This window comes from Corvus kubaryi, unplaced genomic scaffold, assembly GCF_017639235.1.
Source record: "Corvus kubaryi isolate FWS band 111438036 unplaced genomic scaffold, C.kubaryi_AGA036_p1.0 split1-65, whole genome shotgun sequence".
NCBI lineage: Eukaryota > Metazoa > Chordata > Aves > Passeriformes > Corvidae > Corvus > Corvus kubaryi.
In genome coordinates, this window is record NW_024582080.1 from 8,577,957 (window position 1) to 8,597,483 (window position 19,527).

Here is a 19,527-nt window from a genome sequence, read left to right on the forward strand (position 1 = left end):
GTTCCCAGCTTGCCAACCAAGCAGCTGAGCCCTCCTCACTCCTCAAGCTGGGGATGGGAGGAGGCTGTGGACAACAAGGCTCCTGCCTTGTTTCCTCTCAGCCTGGCTGCCAGCCACTCTGGCTGCTTTGTAGGATAACGATGGGCAATTTCCCAGCATCATCAGTGCTGGTAGCCTTGCTCTAGCTGTGGGTTTAGACCCCTTTGGCCATGCAGGTATGCTGAAACTCTGCATCCTGGTAGGGCTTGACTGAGTCATGTTGGGTTTTGATTTGATTTTTGATGAGTCACTCTGTGAGTCCTGTGACTTCAAGGGTGTCCCATATATACATATGAAAATCCTAGTGTAGCAGTGTTCAGCTTTCTTCAGAAAACTTAAGGAAGGATGAAAAATAAATTTGGAATAGAGCTGTCTATATTGGTAAAAGGGAAATGTTCTGAAGAATTGCTAAGTTTAACCACATCTTTTGGCAAGTACATCTGCCCTCTGGCAAGGCAGGCCATTTTTAATCGCATTATCATAGGCTTGCTTCTGCAGCAATTAGTGTGCTAGACAAATATTAAGTCCCTGGAATACTTTGCACCAAAAGAGATGCAGAAAAAGCCTGCCTTTTCTCTACTTGATTTCATAAGATTAGAAAAAAAGTCACATTACAGCTCTGTTAAATGTGCTCTAATGGGCTGTATCTCATTTTACCAGTGACGTACACATTAATAGGATAATTTAGCACACTGATTTTGGTGTTCGTGTAACTCCAGGAACAAAAAAAAAAGTAAACCACTACCCAACAAAAGGCATTGACATGGCCTGCTGTGGTTTGTCATGTTTTTAAACATATTTATCAGTGTATTTGGCACCAAATGTTGCTGGAAGAGGCAGTCTTCTTATGTCTTAGCGGCAAGGTCCTTTGATGTATGCTGCATTGTCATCTGCAGGTGCGGTATTTTCCACAATGCTCAAAACTCCTGGGACAAGCAGCATGATTGTTCTCTAATGGGAACCACTGAGGAAAACCCCCAGATCTTTGCTAATTCTTACTTAATTTTCAAGTCCTCAGAATTATTCTGCGGACTGAAATGTTAAGAATTGTGAGTCTAAGTGTGGTGTGAGGCTCCTCTTGCCCTCTCCCCCTTCTATTCTGCTCTGTGCCTGCCTCTCCTGTTAAATGTTACCTGTGTTTTGGGGGAAGGATGTTGGCATCTGATCAGTTAGAGAAGAGGAGCACAAAAACAATTTTTATAAGGAAGGAGTAAAATTTTCTGCAATACCTCTTCTGTAAACAAAGAAAGATGAAGCTGATAAAATCTCTGCTCTTTAGTATGCTGGAATATAAACTATATGAAGTCAGGAAAAGAAGAAATAGAATAGGAGAAATAACAGCTGTTCAGGCTTATTTAATAAGTCAGTGTTTAAAGCCAGGAAATTTCTATTTTAGTGGCTGCCCTAGTATCTATATGACAAAGCATTGCAGTCAATGCACAGGGTTTTTTTAATGAGACAAAAGCAGCGTGAAACTTTGAAAATAATTGTTAACACTGGCAGAGAAGACTGGAGATGATTTTTAACCTTGAACAGGCACTTGTTTAGAGTGCACAGGCCTAGAGCAAATGCTTTTCAGTTGTAAAATATCGATCTGTTTTCAGCAAAGAATTAATAAACACTGGGAGGAATAAAACGAGCAGGGGAAATATTCCTCAGAAAATGAAGTGAGTCTCAGACAGCCATGCCTACCCTGTCAAATCTTATTACTAACACACTTTGCCTATATTATAAAATTGGTGCTGTACATTCTCTAATGAAGGGATTATTTTAAGGCTGTGAGCATTTGGGCAGGAATAAGAGGCTGGTGCTGAGAGAGACATCTGTAATGAGAGATTTTAAATCAGGATACATTATTAATGAACTGCACAGTAGACACACAAACCTGCTTTATTGGGCAAACTGTAAATGAGCCTATTTGGTAAGAACATGCAAAATGTGTGCATGCTGAGAGATGGTATTTTGAGAATTTAACTAATTTCTGAATAGTAAAGGCATCCAGTCTGGCTATAATTGGTGCCTGTGGCAATTGTTGATACCCTGACTACATTAGCTTTCTGTGCCCTTTAGCAGAATTGGGAAAACATTTCTAGTACTCGTTAAGCTGTCTATTATCAAGCCTTCATAAATATACACATTTAGAATAGATGATTTGCTATCCCAGTGCCTTAGAGCACTTAAATAAATTAGTTCCTAATATTTCGGGCATTAATTTTGCAGTAATTATGCATGAAGCAATAATGCAATTAAAATTGCCTTCCAACTTGCTCGAGTGGGAATATTTTTTGAAAATAACACTTGATCTTTTCTCAAAATACACTCTAGAGCAGGTGGATGTGCTGTGTAGCTCAAAACAGCAGTGTGGGACTGTTCTACCTTGAGATCCTCAGTTTGCCTGCAGCTGAAGTCAATATTAACCAAGTATTACCATCTGTTGGCTTTTGCTGACCTCTGATTTATTCCCCTCTCCCCTTTCTCTAGTGGCAAAGTGCCCACATCACAGCTGGCATCGAGTGCTTCAGCAGTGGGGTTTCTTATTTAAAGAATGCAACCACACTTCAAGGCAGGAAACATGGGCTAGTTTTCAGTTTGCAACGTTCCAGTTTCTTTTTGCACAGTACCTACTGGTTTGACATCTTTGCAATATCTGCTATAATAAAGCACAGCAATGTATCGGCCCAGATTGCAGCCCTAGGTCTGAATCTCTTTACGTTTAAATTGGACCTCTTGTTTCTTGGGAGAAAAATACATGTTTTTTAGCTGAGTTACAAGTAAGCTTTTCCAGCTTTTTGGCAGCTAGGTAATAGTTAAAGTGAAAAGATTTCTTTTTTCCAGCCAGAAAAGAGGTTTAATAACTTTGGGTCCATTTGTTCATAGCAATACTGGAGCTGAGCCCTGCAAACCCCTGGAGCTTGGCAAGCCAGGCAGACTTGGCAAGTTTTCCTACCAGCTTGCTGAGTCTGAGTCAAGCATGGCTTGTTGCAACTTCAAATATATTTAGTACATTTTGTTAACATGAACATTGAGGTGGAGGGTTTGGGTTTTTTTTTTCTTTGCTGACCCTGAGGTATACCATGCTCTCTCTACAAACAGCTGGTCCTTAAACCATGCATGGCAGCTTATGGCTTGTGTTAATATAAAAATAAATGTGTATTTTATGCAGAGTGTCTGATATACTCTTGATGTGAAGATATTGAGGAAGTATGAGACAGTATCCCACAGTCCTTCTGTCAGTTGGCATTTGGTAGTGCGAGTCTCTGGAAAAAACAAGCATAGCCATTACTTTTCAGTGTGTTGTAAAAGCGACAGCTTTTGCCCTCTGTTCGGAGCCTGTGGTGCATGAAGACTTGTGTAAGTGTTGGAAATGTTCTCACTTCTAATTTTCACCTGCGTGGATACTGCTGAAAGGAAAATAGTTGAAATTGGACTTTTGGAATGGCCGGACACTGAGCTTTGTAAATGTCAGTTCTTGCCCATCCAAATTGTATCGGCCTTTGAAATAGGGAGAAAACTTTCCTATAGAAGAAATTTCTTTCAATGTTGAAAGATGCTGCGGAAGACTCAAGACAGTGACAGCTATTTACCCCAGTCAGACACAGCCATCTCAGTATTCTCCTATTGACTGATTCATCTCAATGTGGCATTAGCAGGGTCTTTAGTGAATTCTGCACCATGCAGTTGTGGCAGGGCAGTACATCTTGAGTAGAAGGAATTGGTCTGTTGAGTGAGTGTTTTTCACTTGTACTCTGACAGTCTGTCTGCTGCTCTGTAAGGCACCCTAATAGTTCTGCTCAACCCAAGTTTTATGTGATTCTGTCATCATTATTACTAATATTTTTGTTGGGAAATGTGAATCTAAGAATCCAAGATGTTAGATTTGCCTGAAAGTGTGGCTGCTTTGTTTTACCCTTTTAATGGAAAATCAGCTATGTCTGTTGCTGGAGGACTAGTTGTGGGAAGCTATGATTTCAGAAAGCAGTTGTTCCCTAAGTAGCACAAGCCAATGTTATAAAAGGCCTCATCATTTGCTACCAAGCCTTTGAAGTTTGCTTTGCCCAGTGGGATCTAGAAAACTGAGCAGAGCACAGTCAGGTTGCCAACTAAGCCAGACAGGCTTCTGATTTGTGAGCTATTTATGGTTTCTAGAACTGCTGCCCTCATTCATCGTTGCAATTAATTGTAACAAGCCTGGAGATGATAAATGCCTATATCATTATTGCTAAATATCTAGGAGTATGCTTTTTCAAAGCTCTGATTCTTCTTAGAAGAAGCTCTTGAGTTCCTAACTTGAACACCCCAATAAATTGTGGTTTCTTTTTGGGACCTTAGGCTTTGTACCAAAAATGTTTCATATGTATCTTTTGCAGTGCTGATGTGTAGAACTGGCTGGAATACTGCAAGGGTGAGAGTGTAACTGGCCAGTGCACTGCTTTCGGCCTTTAATTGTGTCCTCAGAGCAAGATTTTATGAGTATTCCTTCATGGTATCAATACAATAGGACTGATGATAAAAAGTTGGGATGTAGAGTGTGTCTTCTGTCCTTTTTCTGGACAGAGCTGGTGAGGTGAATGCTTAAAGGCTTTTTTAATTGAATGAGTGTTTGGCAATGGGAAAGAAAGAGGCACTTTTTTAAGGAAACCTAAAATATTTTGCAGTTTATACTAGGCTGGTGCATTTCAGCTAAGTGCTAAAGGAATGAAGCTGTTGGCCCTTCAGAAAGCTTACAAGGACACTTGTAATCTAGAAGCTGCATGAAGGCAGCCGGTATTAAAAAGTGCAAACTTCAGAATAATATAGTGATAAATAAATAGAAACTCCCTACTTGAAAGAGCAGCTGAAGGTTTGAAAAATTACAGGAAGTAATTTTAAAAAGATGACCTACTGTGCAAAGCATAGCTATAAACAGATGAGTTGCAATCAGTGTCATTGTTTCTTACTTGAACACTGAGAGTGCATTAGAACTGATGATTAATGATGATTAATTTTAAACAAGAATGGTGATATAATAGCTGTAAGAACAGCTGTAGAGAAATAAGAGTTCAGCTAACTTGGTCTCTGGTTTGTGAACAGTGGTAGTTCTCAGGCAGACTCATCTGGTCTCCAGCTTTCCTTCTGTGATTTTTTTCAAATTGCCTTTTGCATCCACAGCATCATCTGTCAGACATTACCATAGACCAGCTGTGCATTGTGTGAAAAGGTTTCACTTTTTCCTTTTGTGTAGCATGTGAAATTCACATGTGTAGCATGTGAATTTCATGTCTTGCAGCAGTGCCTAATTGAACTGCCATTTGTTATTCTTTCCAATCTTGTAAATACTTTAATCTTCCATGAAGTTGCCTCTGTCCCATGTTAGAGTCCTGGTCTGTTTAGATACTGCATCTATGAAAACAGTGATAGGTCTTGATGCAGTCTCATTTTCTTCTCGTTTGGGTTTTTTTTCCTGATTATTCTATATCTGTTTTGGGTGGGAGCAGAGCAGAGATCAGATGATGTACAGCTAACTGCTTGTTTTCTGAGGTGTTCTGCTAGGCCACTAATACTGCACAAGTGAGCCAGAGAATAAATGATGCTGGTAGGAGAGTGCTGCCAAATGAGTGACAGAATGGTGTCAGAAAAGATACCTGGCATTAACTGCCAGAGGCTCTCAGGGAGTGGGAAGGGAATGGACATGATTATCACTTGACTGCTCTGAAATACCTAGTGGATCCAGTGCAACATGGACTTGTAAAGTAAATGCGACACAAAGTATGTTGAAGGAGGGTGGTTAGAGGGAGTGTTCTCACATGCAATATTGAATTAATTTTGAACAAAGTAACATGGTCTACTGTGGATTTTAAAAGCGACTATAGCCAGAAATTCACAGAAATCTTTTGTTATCTAATAAGTGTAATGATTTCACATGCAAACTGTTTCAGCATGCCCTTAAACTGCTATTGTTCTTCCAGTTTCCAATTTACTTGGAAAATGATAATTCCTTCCCTTCTTTGTTATACTGTTTCCTAAGCTTCTTTCAATGCCCACTAAGAAACTTTGTTCCAACCCAGTACAGCAGTTCGTGCTTCAAAAAGGTGCTTAAGCAAGATTAATAGGCTCAAAGAGCTGCATCCAAGGAAATGCTGAAAAGTTTACCTATGCACTGAAGCTTAAAGCTGTTTCCTGGGATCGTGTCATTTCAGAATTCCCTCAGTTGGAAGGCAACTTGAAGTCCATCTAGTCCAACCTTCTGTTTAAAGTAGGGTGAATATTAAATGCAAACCAGGTTGCTCAGGGCTTGCCCAGTTGCGTTTGTAAACTTGTTAAAGGATAAAGACTCTGCAGCCTGTTTTTGCAACCTCTTCCAATTTTAATTGTAAAATAGGTAGTTTATTAAATAATAATGTTTGCATCATTTAGACAATAAAATTATAATATAATCATGATCCTGTAACTGACAAGGAAATATCACTGTAATTCTGGGACTGTAAAAATGCCACACAAGCAGAGCATCCATCAAAACGCAGTTATCTTGAAAATTCTGGTCTACCAGCCATGATGGAAATGAGGCTGGCTTCTGGACTCAAGCATGTTAATTTGCCAGTGATAAGGATTTTGTAATAGTTTGATGCCATCTATTTTTTTAGAGTTATGATGTAAATACAGCAAGTTGCTCCATAGCCTGAGTATTTTATTTTAAACAAGGAGTACTCTGCCAGTATTTAAAATTTAGTACGTGAAAGTAATTGCCTGGCACTGCTGATAATTATTTTTAGAGCATGACAAGCATCTGTCACCAGATGGTGGTCTGTACTCCACATCCTTCTCCTCTGCTGTAAATGGAGACATGTACTGCAGAAGTAATTGAAAGCTTTTTGTAACTTGTGTCTTTTTCAGCTTTGGTTTGCTTTCGTTAATGGATTTTCTGGGCAGATCTTATTTGAACGATGGTGCATTGGTCTGTATAATGTGGTAAGTGCTACATGTTTTGACTTGATAGTGCTTGGGACTACTGTATTATTTTGTTGTGTTCCATTTTTCACAGGTAACTGTCCTAGATGTGTGTCGAGAAAGGTGAGTTTGTTTGTAAAAGCCGTTTTGAATCCACTCTTAGGTAGAAAAAAAAATCATTTAAAATAACACTTATTGCAAAAAGAAATTTGGGAGAACACCTTGAAAACAGATGTTTAGCCTAATATAACCTGCATAAAACTCTGCAGATTTTAGGTAGAATTTAATTTCCTCATTGAAAGAATTTTCAGTATTTTGCACTGAATATTTTGCTGACAGCTCATGCTCAAAATACTCCTAATCTTTGAGTTTTGAATAATCTTTTTTCTCTCAGTCCCTGTAGAGTTAGATGCTGAGAGAAGTGTTCTGCAGTTGCTTTGGGTTGACTTGTGCTCCATTAGGTACAGAAAGAGAAGTTGCATCACTGTGTCACCAGCATTTTGCACTTGAAATGAGAGCAGGATATGTCAGTCTGGGAGTGGTTTCTGATTTTCGACAGGGCCTGCAGGGTGCCACACTGTGTCATACGACTTTATTACTTTAATCAGTAATATTTTTAAATCAATCACATAGATTAAAGTCTGAAGGATCTCTGGAACCAAGTTCTGTAGCATACCACAGACCTGTGTTGGTGCTTTCGACAGTGGTACCTTTGTAATGTTACTGACGAGTGGCCTGGTGCCTGGATTTATAAGCTGTTAGGACACCATTAGTGTTGAAGAATCTCTTTGCAAGGAGGGAATTTAATTTTTTTCTTTAAAAAAGCTCATTCCAAATATATGCTAATACAGAAAAAGCCAGCAAATTATCACTGAGTAGTATTAATGGAAACACTTAACTTCTGTCACATTAATTTTAAAAATGATGGCACTAGCCCCCATATTCCATAAGATTTCGTACTCCTAGTTGAAGATACTTATTCAAGGATTTATCATTGCCTTGATTCTCTTCACCCTAATTTCCTGACTGTTATGCAGTCTCCGTCATTCATGTTTAGATATTTGCATCTATTATCTTTAAACCTCATTTGATTAATCTATCTACCCTACCTAAAGCTTCTGGATAAAACTCATCTTCTGTAATCAGAAAATAAACCTTGTTTTTTAAGGTCGGTATTTTCTAAAATTAGAACTGATTGTGTGGACTCATGGAGAATCAAGTGCTAGTAGGATATTAAGGACTTCCACGATTTGAAGCGTTTAGATTTTGAAGTGCTTTTAGTTAAGTCATTCTCTTCTGTGCAGGTTAACACTTTATTTCATTAGTAGTCTCATTAAAGTATAAAGTGTGTGAAATCATAGTAGCATTGTAATTCCTGATTTTGCACTGGTTCACACTGGAGGTTGGCCTTTGTAATCAAATCCACTAGAAGATTTACTTCAAGTGAAAATGTAAATGCCCCAATAAACACAAGAAACCTGGGGAAATACATTAAAGCTGTATGAGAACATGGTCTTCTTTGGAATATATTGGACCAGTGCTCTCAGTTTCAGTTCTCTACCCTCAGCCTGTTGCCATTTTAGCCATCTGCTTTATCACTTCATGACCAAAGACACACAATTCCCACTGGACCGAGGGTTGTAATTACTGATTCTCACTTGTCTCTGCTCTTCCACATTGTTCTTTGTCTGCTCCCCAGCTGCCAGCTTGCTGCTGGTGGGAATCAAAGCCCACCCTCTCCAAATGTGCACACGCCCTAGAAACAGTTCATAACTCCAAGCTGCCTCTTAACTTCAAGAACCCTTCTCAAACTGTTAAAAATATACGTATGTATAGGATTAAAAGTGATGTTTCTGATATAAACTGTTAATGTAAAAGGAAGTGAATGAAGTTTAGTGTTCAGACTTGCACCCTGGTGTTACTTTCAGTCTGTGCCTGCACTGTGGACTACAAGAAACTTGGATACCCAAGATGGCTTTAAATGAGCCGCCTCGGATCCTGGAAATACTTTAAGAGCAGCAATGTTAAAGTCAGTGGAGGCTAATTTACTCTGCTTCTGGCAGAGTGTCCTGCTGCCTGTCTTGGAAAGCTTCCGAGGCTTGGTCATCCAAGCGTCTGCCCGTAGCACAGACACACACTGCAATTAATTTGTTCCTATCAGTTCATGCCTGCCAGGGGAATCCCCAAAGTACAATAACAAAGAAAGGCCTTTGTTGCTTGGTAGATTTTTTTTTTTTTAATGTGATTTCCACATTTACTCTGTCTGTAAACTTAGCACTGGTTAAGCATGTTGCATATCTAATTATGGCTACAACTGCAGCTATATTGGAACCTATTCCCACAAGGGTGTTTTGTAAAAATACGTGTTGTCTTTCCTTTTTTAGTCTGATGTGTTTGACCCTCACTGGATTAGCTGGTACATCAGAAACTAATGGTGCTTAACTTCTCAGGTTTAAGCTTACTGGTTAATAATATGAATTTTCTGTCATTTTTCTTTTGTTCATAAGTCAATATTTGACAGTTACAAATTGGTGAAATTAATGTTTGGACCATTGAAAATGATGTCAAATAACATGGTAGGTAGTAGTAAGTCTTCACTAAAGTCTGTGGGAATTTTGCTGTTGTCTAGATAAGGAAACATTATATGAGATACACTTAAAACTAAGAGCTGCTTTCAATTAGTATTTGCTTTCCTTGCAGATTTTCACAGCGCTGCCACCCTTTACTCTGGGAATTTTTGAACGATCATGTACTCAAGATAGCATGCTTAGATTTCCTCAGCTATACAAAATCACTCAAAATGCAGATGGTTTCAACACAAGGGTAAGGGAAACCTTGTTACTTTAGGAACAAACATAAGCATTCTTATATTCCAGATTTTTCTTGTCAGAAAATAGCTTATTTCACACTGTTACTTCTGCTTTATGCTAGCCACTGAGAGTGATTGTTCAGCCTCCCAGTTCTTTCCAAGGGATTATTTTTTATTTAAATGAAAAACATCCTTGTTTATAAATAAGGATTTTCTGCTGTGACTTCACCTGAAACTGGTCCTGAAATATCCATAAACTTTGATTCAAGTTTAGATTCATATCCAATTATGATTTTTCAATTCACAGCTACTGATAAGTCACAATGACATCTCCTGGATTTAATTTAACATATGTGTTGTCATAACACTCTCTGCTAGGGCGCTTTTTCATAGTTAGTATAGCTCTTGTGAGTTTTGAAGAACACATTTAGTACATTTTGTTATTTAGATGCTGGAAAATGCCATCTTTTCCATAACAAGCACATCTAAATGTACTCCTGAATCAAGGAAGCTGTATGATTGCTTTGTTTGGAGAGGAAACTGTGGAGTACATAAAGCTCTAGTTTGTGCAAAATGGCATTATCTGCAAGTTAAAAACTGTGGAGCACAAAATATTTGTCCATTAAAAGAAAACAGAACATTTCATAATACTGAATCGCTCTTTTAAAATGATTCTTTGAGGTAATTAAACAAAATTGACTCCGTCTGCCTGCCTTATTTCAATAAAGGTCTTAAGCTGAAGCATGCTTGCCTATTATGTTTTAAGTTGGTAGAATAAAATGATCGAACTGGACCAGTGTTTTCTTGTGAAAGAGCAGAAATTGTAGGAGGAAATAGATCCTGCAGAAGTTTAGGTATTTCACTTCAGGACAAACATTTTCTGACTCTAAACTACACAATGAAGTGTTTGTTAGGAGTTAGAGAGAGGTCAAGAGTTTTGGACTTTACTGATGGCTTGGTTTGTTTTCCCTCAGGTTTTCTGGGGTCACTGCATCAATGCCCTTATCCATTCCATCATTCTTTTCTGGTTTCCACTGAAAGTGCTGGAGCATGGTAAGGGCTTCATTATTTCTTACGTCAGTAACTGATGTTCAGTCTTACAGAACCAGTGTGTTTGCAGAACGGGGGGTCATGACAAGCCCCAAGAAATAATGCTGCCAGACAGTTCAATGGTCTTTAGCTGCTGAACTTGGAGAGTTGTCTAGTGGCTTTCAGAAATTATTCTAATTTAACATAATTATTGTTCATACAGTGACTTTAATAGGTGAAAAATGAAACTACTGCTTTGCTAAGTCTTACCCAAATACTGAATGATGTTTCACAAAATGCCTTTTTTCTTTTTTTTTTTTTTTTTGTAGTGTGTTGAGATCTCAGCATTTTATTGAATAATGTTCTTACAGCAGCTGCCTTACAACTGTTTGCTTTATATCTTGTTGGAACTCTCCCATTCCATAACGCAGTACTGTACAAAAGAATTGGCTGGAATGGAAGTAAACTGGATCAAGAGTCAGAGATGTCGGGGAAATTAGACTCTTTGGTGTACATATTAGGGTTATTAAGTCTTGCTTTTTAGGGTAACAAACTGCATGGTATTTCAGGGACCAGTAAATCCCATATGGTTCCTGCCTATCTTTCCAATATAGTTGTGTGGATGAGAAAAACCATGGAAAGTCTGTTCTTTGATGGTAGTAAGAAATAGGGTTAGGTCAAGTGAGGAATTTAGGGGTGGTGGAGAAGAGAATATTTATCTAAAATCATAAATTTTTCACAAGTGAAACTCCTTCCTGGAGAATGCTGATTTTAAGAAAACCTCAGCTCCAGAATGGATTAACTGGGGAGGAGGTGAAAGAAGTGGAAAGGGAGGGAAGATGAATGCTCATGTCAGAGACATGATGGTAAAGATACTTGTGGGGGTTAGATTCATGTTTCTCTACTTGGCTGATTAAAATGTCAGTATCATATCCTCAGTGGGAACTTCACACGCTGGCTGATGGACCGTACAAGAAAGGGACTTCCCTTTCCTCCATACGTGGGCTAAAACAAGGTTCAGTTTCATGGGAGAGGGGCTTTTATGGTTGGTTGGTTTTTGTTTTGATTTGAGGAGTTTTGTTTTTCTGTTACACTGTTTTTTATGACAAATGTTAATCTCGAATAGCTCTTTTTAAAATTCAACTTCAGAAATTTTAGGTTGACATCTGTAGTGTTTATAGTTAAAATTACATAGTCTTCCATAGATGTTTTTCTAGTTCCTAAGAGGATAATGTGCTTTTCATTTCAACAATTAGAAGACTGAAATACCAGCTCAAAGGGTACCTTCCTGAGTTCCTTTGAATATTTTGCTTAGTTTGTTTTCCAGAGAGGAACGAATATTGAATTTTCAAATTTCTTTGCATTTCCAAGTGCAAGAAGGATTTCAGTGCCAGAGACAAAAATGGGCCATTCACACTGGGATGGTTCTTAACCTCTCGAGCTCCTTAGAATGTGAAGTACATGTAGTCCATGAATGGGCACTTGTATAGCTTCAGAAATGAATGTTCACTGAGCATCCTGCTGTTCTCATTAGCACAAGCATCATTCCTTTCAGGACCATGTAGCCTCCCAGTATGAAAGGTAATGGAAGTCACTGAAAAATAAAGGCATTAACTTACTGCATTGAAACATAACCTCAAAAAGTTGAGACTTACAGGAAAATTTATTCAATTACTTACATGTTCACTGTGATGTTACACTAGAGCATGGCCATGTCATGTCAGCTTATTCTATCAAAACTGATACGTGTTTAGGCATGCCTTTTTCTTAACAGACTCAGCCTTTTGGCACCAGCAGGGTTCATTGGGCATGGAAGACTAAATTCCCTAGTGCTTTTCACCTTTTTCATTGACACCAGAGGGAAGAGTAGGGTGACTGTTAAATCTTGGTGTGTCTCTGTGAATGATGTGGTAAATGCCTGAAGCCTCTGGGGAGGAGCTGGGCTGAGGGAGATGCCAGTGGCTAGAAACCATGCCAGTTCCTAGCCCAGCTGTCTCAGGCTTTAGCTCCAGTTGCACTGTTAGTCACTAGTCTATTTGCTGCTGTTTCTTAGTAGTTAATATTGAAAAGAAAGCAGGGATACAGAGCTAGCAACTTCTGGAAAATATTCAGAGCCGGTCAGTTCTTTGGAGATAGCCACGAGCAGCCACGGTAGAAGCAAAACAAAACAATTAGCTTGGGTTAACTGCACTGACTAAATATATAGGGGGTTTTTACCTGTAAGCTGGGCAGGGTTTTCACCACAGAGATCAGGGTGTCAGGAACTCTTCTTTATAGGCTTAAAAATGTACCGAACCTGGAGTACACAACCTTTGTTTAACAATGTCAGATCAAGTTTTGCAAATGAATATGACAAAATGTTACTGTCATGGTAGAAGGTCACTGTGCTAGGCAGTATGTGTTTAGGAATGAGTCCAAGGTTTTGTCTTAAGCCTTTTTGTCCCTGCTGTTCATGCAGTTCCCTAGTAGTTGTCTTAAAATGTGTGAAAATAGCAGTACTTACTATGCTTGAGTAATGCTTGAAAACTCTTGCATGAGTTCAGCTGGCATTCGTGTGGTGGTTGAATGTGTTTTCGTGGTGTTCCGGTTTGGTTCAGCAAGGGCTAAGAGAAACTAAATGACCTTTGAAGTATTGCCAAGGTTGGCACTTTCAAATGATAGCTTAACATGTATGTACTTACCCTTGTGCACACTTGATAGAGACAGGGTGGGTGGAGACTGAACACTGCTCAGTTACTGAACTAATCTCCAGTGAGATACTGTTGATGTTTATATGTGTCCTTTACAGATGAAACTCTCACTGCTCTTCTTAATTCAGCTCTCTTTCACCACAAATCAGCTGGTGTTTTACTGCTTTTTCATCACAGGCACACAAATAATAAGTTTTGTTAGAGGTGGCAATAGGCAGTACCGTACAGATATAGCAACAGAAAAAGTGACACTGACATACCTCAGCTCTTACAGGCAAATTACATGTTAGGGTCTGGTGAGCACTTCCACTTTTTCTAAGCCAGCTTCTGGCAACCAGGACTATGGATATGTGCTCTATCTGAGCACCGTGTCTGAGGCCTGGGTGAGCACAACTTTTGCATGACTATTACCTCACAGGTTCTAGGAGTGCTTTTAGATGTCCAAAAAGGAAAGGTTGGGACCAGTTATTTTCTCCTGAAAATTTCCTTGTTCTTTTGCCCATTCTGTTGTTAAACTGATAACAAATGTGATTGTTCTTATCTTCTTCTTTCAGATGCAGTATTCACAAATGGACAGGGAGTTGACTATCTATTTGTTGGAAATATAGTTTACACTGTAAGTTTGTGTATCCTAGCAATTTTTGAATGGTAGAATTTCTTTCCAGCCTTTTTTTTTACCATGAGAAAATGGTGTAAACCTGAAGAAAGTGTGTGAGTAAAATAAAATCAATCTGATGCTGTGTGCGTGGTTCTCCCTCTTCCTTTTTAATTTTTTTTTTCCAGACATGCACCAGCCATAGTTTCTGCTCTGTCCTTCCCCCATCCCCTGCCAAGTTCCTGGGTTGCTACCTGAATGGTAGTAGCTTTTTAGGTGTAAAGGGGAGATTGGGCCATGAACACCTTGGAGTTTGAGTGTGTTAGTAATGAAGATGTCTTCTTCCCTTTGTTTCTTCCTTGCAGTATGTTGTAGTCACTGTTTGTCTGAAAGCCGGCTTGGAAACAACTGCATGGACTAGAGTAAGTACTTTCCAGTATCTTTTATTTTGTTTTAGCACGCCTTCCTCCCTAATGAGTATTAATACAGATAAGAAGTACTAAAAATAATTTGGTACTTCAGAGTTTTAATTGGATCTTTCATGTAAGGATAGACTGCTAAGCTCCCTGAGTACAGAATGTGAGAGGAATGAACTCGTAGATCACATGATATCTGTAATGAAAATGGGCAGCCTGACAGAAGTGGGAAGAGTACACTGAAAGTGTGTTGTCAAAATCTCTACTTAAAAATGATAAAATTTTGCATGAAATCAACATACTACTGTAATTGCTTAAGAAAATACATCAAGAGAATGGTCCTTTGTACTCTGTAGCTCCTTCAAAATTAATGCAATAGGGAATGAAAGGTGTCTGCCCACAGATAAACTACTGGGCATGGAGAACATCTTTGAACCAGGTAAAAAAAACTAGTGATGGCTTCACACTGGTTGAGCTTTTGTTTCTTTTTTTGAAACTTAGTGTAATAAGGATGTAAGTTAAATAGTTATGTTGGTTCCTTGATTTGAGGTATTTACTTGCAATGGGCAGATGCTCTGTTACTGGTAGGTGACAGAATCCAGCAGGGCAATGAGCTCTGAAGAGTGTGAGAGACAGGGAGGGAGGGCTCCTGTGTTGAACCTTCAACACCTTTCTCCCCTCCTTTCCCCTAGCCCCTCTGAAACATTAATTTTTAAAATTTTGATGGAGTCCCTTTTTCTCCACATCAGTAACATACTTTATGGGAATCCAGTTTTCATGATGTACAAAGAAACTCTGCCGTCAAGACTAAGATGTTTTGAGGACACATATTCTTATTTTACCAGTTTTTTTGGAGGGTTTGGCTTAGATCTTGTTAACCTCATTGCTTCTGTTAGTTGTAAAATGTTTTAGTTCATTCCTCCCAGGGGAATTGTGAAGATCAATGAGCTGACATCTGTTCTGAATTTTAAAGATGAAATGCTATCTGTACAGTTCATTTAATTGTTAGGGAGATGCTAATATTTTCTGCCCCTTTCTCTCATCTGAAAATAAAATCTGGATGTTTTTTATTGTTGCTTATGCATTAGTTCTGTGTTGTGTATCAACATTTTAAAATGCAAAAATCCTTAAATTAATCCCTTGTGCACCAGAAAAGCATGTATCCAAGTCTGCATTGAAGGCATGTGAGCTTGTTTAGATCTGTTTTGTTGTGAATTGTTTGATGGTTTTTCTTCTCTCCTCTTCCCTGGACAGGTGATGGGTATCTTTTCAGCTGCTTGGGGATGGATAATCATGATCCCCTCATTTCTAAACTTCTTTCTAAAAGATACCATAATATTTAGTAGGTATTGGAGTTCTATAACACTGGCATTTTGTAGAGAAATAATTATTATTCACACAACAGTTGTGTTTAGAATCAACTTTTTTCTATATGTGCTTCTAAATCCTGTCCCGTTGCTTGGAACAGTGATTTTCATCATCTTGGAATCTGATGTTGGTTGTAGTTTCAGCTGTGAGTGAATCAACACACAGAGAATCTGTGGGTTACTTGAAGAGTATTACATTTACAACACTGAGTTAAGCCTCTTCTCTATCATCAAGTGGATTGGTTACAGGCAATTTGTTCTAGAGAGTTAGAGGGACACTGCCACTTGGGAGAACATGACAGTTTCGGCAGACAGCTTTAAGTAAATAATGCAGTCAAAGTGTTTGGGAGCCTGGTATATCCAGTAGGTAGTGTGGAAAGAAAGGCTTTGATAAAAGTGGTAACATGATACATAATAAAATCTACCCGCTGAAGTTAAGTGGAGTAGCTTCATGTTACGTGTGGCCTATGTGGAGCACTGCAGCACGCTTTTTCCCAAACACACAGAGTTTCTCCAATCACTGCTTTACCACACTGTGGGAACTGTTGCAGGTAAGCAGGGCACATGGAAGAGCCACACACTCTGTCTAGTTTTTATGCAAGAACCTTGATTTCTTGTCTTCTGTTATTCATTTAATACATCTGATGGGCTCAGTTCTGCTTTTGCACATGAAGTCTCCGGGGTAAATGCAGACATCAGTGGAGAAGCAACAGTCCAGATGTTGGTGGGGTGACTGTGTAAGGAACATTTTCAAGCAGGGCAAGGAGGGCTCTTCCAGAACACAGAAGCTCTTTTACAGCAGTTTGGGCAGATAAAAGCCTGAGATAATGAGATGATTGGGACAACCATGAGAAGAAGGTAAAGACAACATAAGATGAGCAAAGTCTGCTCAGCTGGAAAGGATGAAGAGCTGCAAAACTTGAAACCTGTCCTAGCAGCAAAATGGAAAGAAAAACCTGAGCAAGACAAAAAAAAAATGGTGCCATTTCACTAGCATAAATACACTTCCTACAAAATAAGGCTGTGTCTGAAATCAGTTTCTCTGCTCGCTTTTATTTTTACTGGTTTTAGTCATGAAGTCCAGGAGCTAGGGAAGCACAAGTCCAAGCTATCCTGAGCCTTCTGTCCACTTGTGTGAGAGGAAGGCTGTGGCTCAAAAGAAGGTATCACGTCCTTTTCAGAAAGCAGTGATGGTGCTGACTCTTCTTAGAGATGAGTTCTTGCAGCAGCCTTGCAGTACTTGATCTTTGGGGAGCTGAGCACTACAGTTGCTCACTGGGGCAGGGTTTCTAGTCAGAATCTTGATGTGAATTGTTCCTAGTCTTCAGAAAAGTAAGTAGACTGAAAGGATAAAATCCCTCTTGTCCTCTGAGTGTTTAAAAAAAAAATCCTTCAGTTTCTTCTTTTCTTCACATTAAAACTGAATCAAGCATGTATGTGGTATTTTGGAGGTTTTTGTTTGTTATGTGGGGGTTTGGAGCTGGGTTTTTTTTGTTCATTTGTTTCTTGTTTGTTTGTTTTTAAATAAGGAGTTGCTGGTCAGATCTCCTGGGTGAAACAGAATAAATAACAAAGTTTGAAAACAAATCTTCCTGCCCACTGTGTCTCTCCAGGAAGAGGCCTATCCCATGTCTTCCTTATTATTAGCCCAGCAACTTTCAGGGTTGAACAAAATTCCAGCTTTCAGAGAGTGCCTAGAAGAGTGTTCTTTCCATTGCCTCTGACATTTTGTCATATGAATGCTTCTACTGTAAGGCAGCTTCTAGTTGATCCCAGCTATCTGCCAGTCTGCACTGGTGCTGCAGGCTCCTTGCTTGTTTGTTTTCACTGCCTGTGCTGGAGGATGTTCAGCAGTTGCAGATTAGGAGCAATCTTCTCCTTCTTCCAGAAGTTTGTATCCATCTCACAGCAAGCAGAACACAATACTCAGACACTTCTTTGGTTCTCAGACATACTGTTCAAAAAGTCAACAGACACAGTCATCCAATAGGAAGTATAAAGCCGAGAGCTGAACAAGCACGCTGTGTCTACCAGCGCCCAGTATGTGAATTCATTCCCATGTTCCTGAACTCACATGTAATTAGTAATTAAGATTTATGCAGGTACTTCTCTGAATTGGAGCCAAAGTCGTCAGCTACAGGAGTTGTTGGCATCCAAAAGAGCTGGAGCCAATAATGAGCTCAGTTGCTTGTTACAACTGAAATTACTGGTTCCATCCACTGCAGTATAAAAGTAAAACAACTTAAACATCCTGAACAGAAAAACAGTTTGGGTGTGTAGGAAAAATTACTTTCTTTAATGCAACTGAGAAGAAATTTGTGCTGGATGTACTCTTGGTCATTTAATAGCACTTTTATTTTCTCTTAGTGAGTCTACAGACTAAAGAACAAGTAAAGCTGGAAACTGCATTCCATATCTGTAAATCAATTAGAACACCTTTAAAACAAAAAAAGCGCAAAGTTGATCAGTAGATGTTGATTGTGGTAGTGTATTACACAACACTGAATCTTCCTCCATGGAAGGTGAGTGATGGCTATGGCTTGTATGTTTACACTGCCATAAGGGATTTGTCCATGTGAACTTTAACCTGCTCCTTTGAAAATTGCTCCCTTGATTTATGTGTTGAATCTGGCATGTGCATGACAGGATACAGGAACTAGATGAGAGAAATCATGGTTCCAAGGAAGATCTGATGAGTTTTCGGAGCTTCAAATAAGATAGATTGGCTGAGAAGTGTATCTGTCCGCCCTGTTATGAAGCAAAGATTAAAGAGAAGTGGTTTATGCTGTTTGAACAACCTGTGCTACTGGTCCAAAACCAAGAGCAGTAGACAGGCCTGAGTGAGACCGACAGAGACCTGAACAGGGGAACACTTCTGGGCTGGGTGACTGGAGGAAGTGCCATGTGTTGACTCTGCTTCTCTCCCTGTTCCTGGCAGTTCAGTCACCTGGCCGTCTGGGGAAGCATGCTGCTCTGGCTGGTATTCTTCGGGGTGTACTCGGCCATCTGGCCCACGTTCCCCATCGCGCCGGACATGTTGGGGCAGGTCAGTACCAATGCCTGGCTCTGGGGACAGCGGCCCAGCACAGTGCCCTGCTGTCGCCAGCGCTGCTGCCTCCCGCTTCCTCAGCACTCACACAGTGCTTGCAAAGGAATTGCACTCTAGTGAGAGTGCTTGGACTTCATTTTAACCTTTTCTTAATCCCTGTATTCATTTAACTTAATCTCCTCATGAGAAGAGCTCTCTTTCTCCCCCGAATGGACATCATACATGATTATATGCACTGTGGATACTATATGACAATTCCCAGTTCACTATGATGGCAGTGGGACTGGCTCTTTTATTGGTGTCTAGTCCTGGCAAGATTTTGTGTGTTTGACAAAATGCTGTGTTTGGTTTGGGGTTTTGTCTTGTCATGGGTTCGTTCTTTTCCATATATTTTGCTTTCATATTGTTCCTTTTTTCCTTCACTCATTTAAAATAAACAGAATTTCCTTGAGAATAGGATGAGATGGTCAAAAACAGAAGGAGAGCTGATATGTTACTGATTATAATACTGGAGGAATTTTGGATTTGTTCCTTCCATGTCAGCTGAGCTCCAGGTGGTGAAATTTTTCCTTCCATGTCATTATTTCAACCCATGGTGAGATGATCAAA

At 39.4% G+C, this 19,527-nt stretch overlaps 1 protein-coding gene across 5 annotated transcripts in view; it reads left to right on the forward strand.

The window, feature by feature from the left end:
• ATP8A2 (ATPase phospholipid transporting 8A2) overlaps positions 1-19,527 on the forward strand; it is a 320,936-nt gene that overhangs the window by 201,474 nt on the left and 99,935 nt on the right. For all 5 annotated transcript variants that reach the window (XM_042014085.1, XM_042014087.1, XM_042014086.1 and 2 more), the window contains 6 exons: positions 6,910-6,984; positions 9,664-9,786; positions 10,747-10,825; positions 14,046-14,107; positions 14,452-14,508; positions 18,808-18,915. In XM_042014085.1, coding sequence (XP_041870019.1) covers positions 6,910-6,984; positions 9,664-9,786; positions 10,747-10,825; positions 14,046-14,107; positions 14,452-14,508; positions 18,808-18,915 — 504 coding nt within the window. The remainder of the gene's footprint in view (positions 1-6,909; positions 6,985-9,663; positions 9,787-10,746; positions 10,826-14,045; positions 14,108-14,451; positions 14,509-18,807; positions 18,916-19,527) is intronic.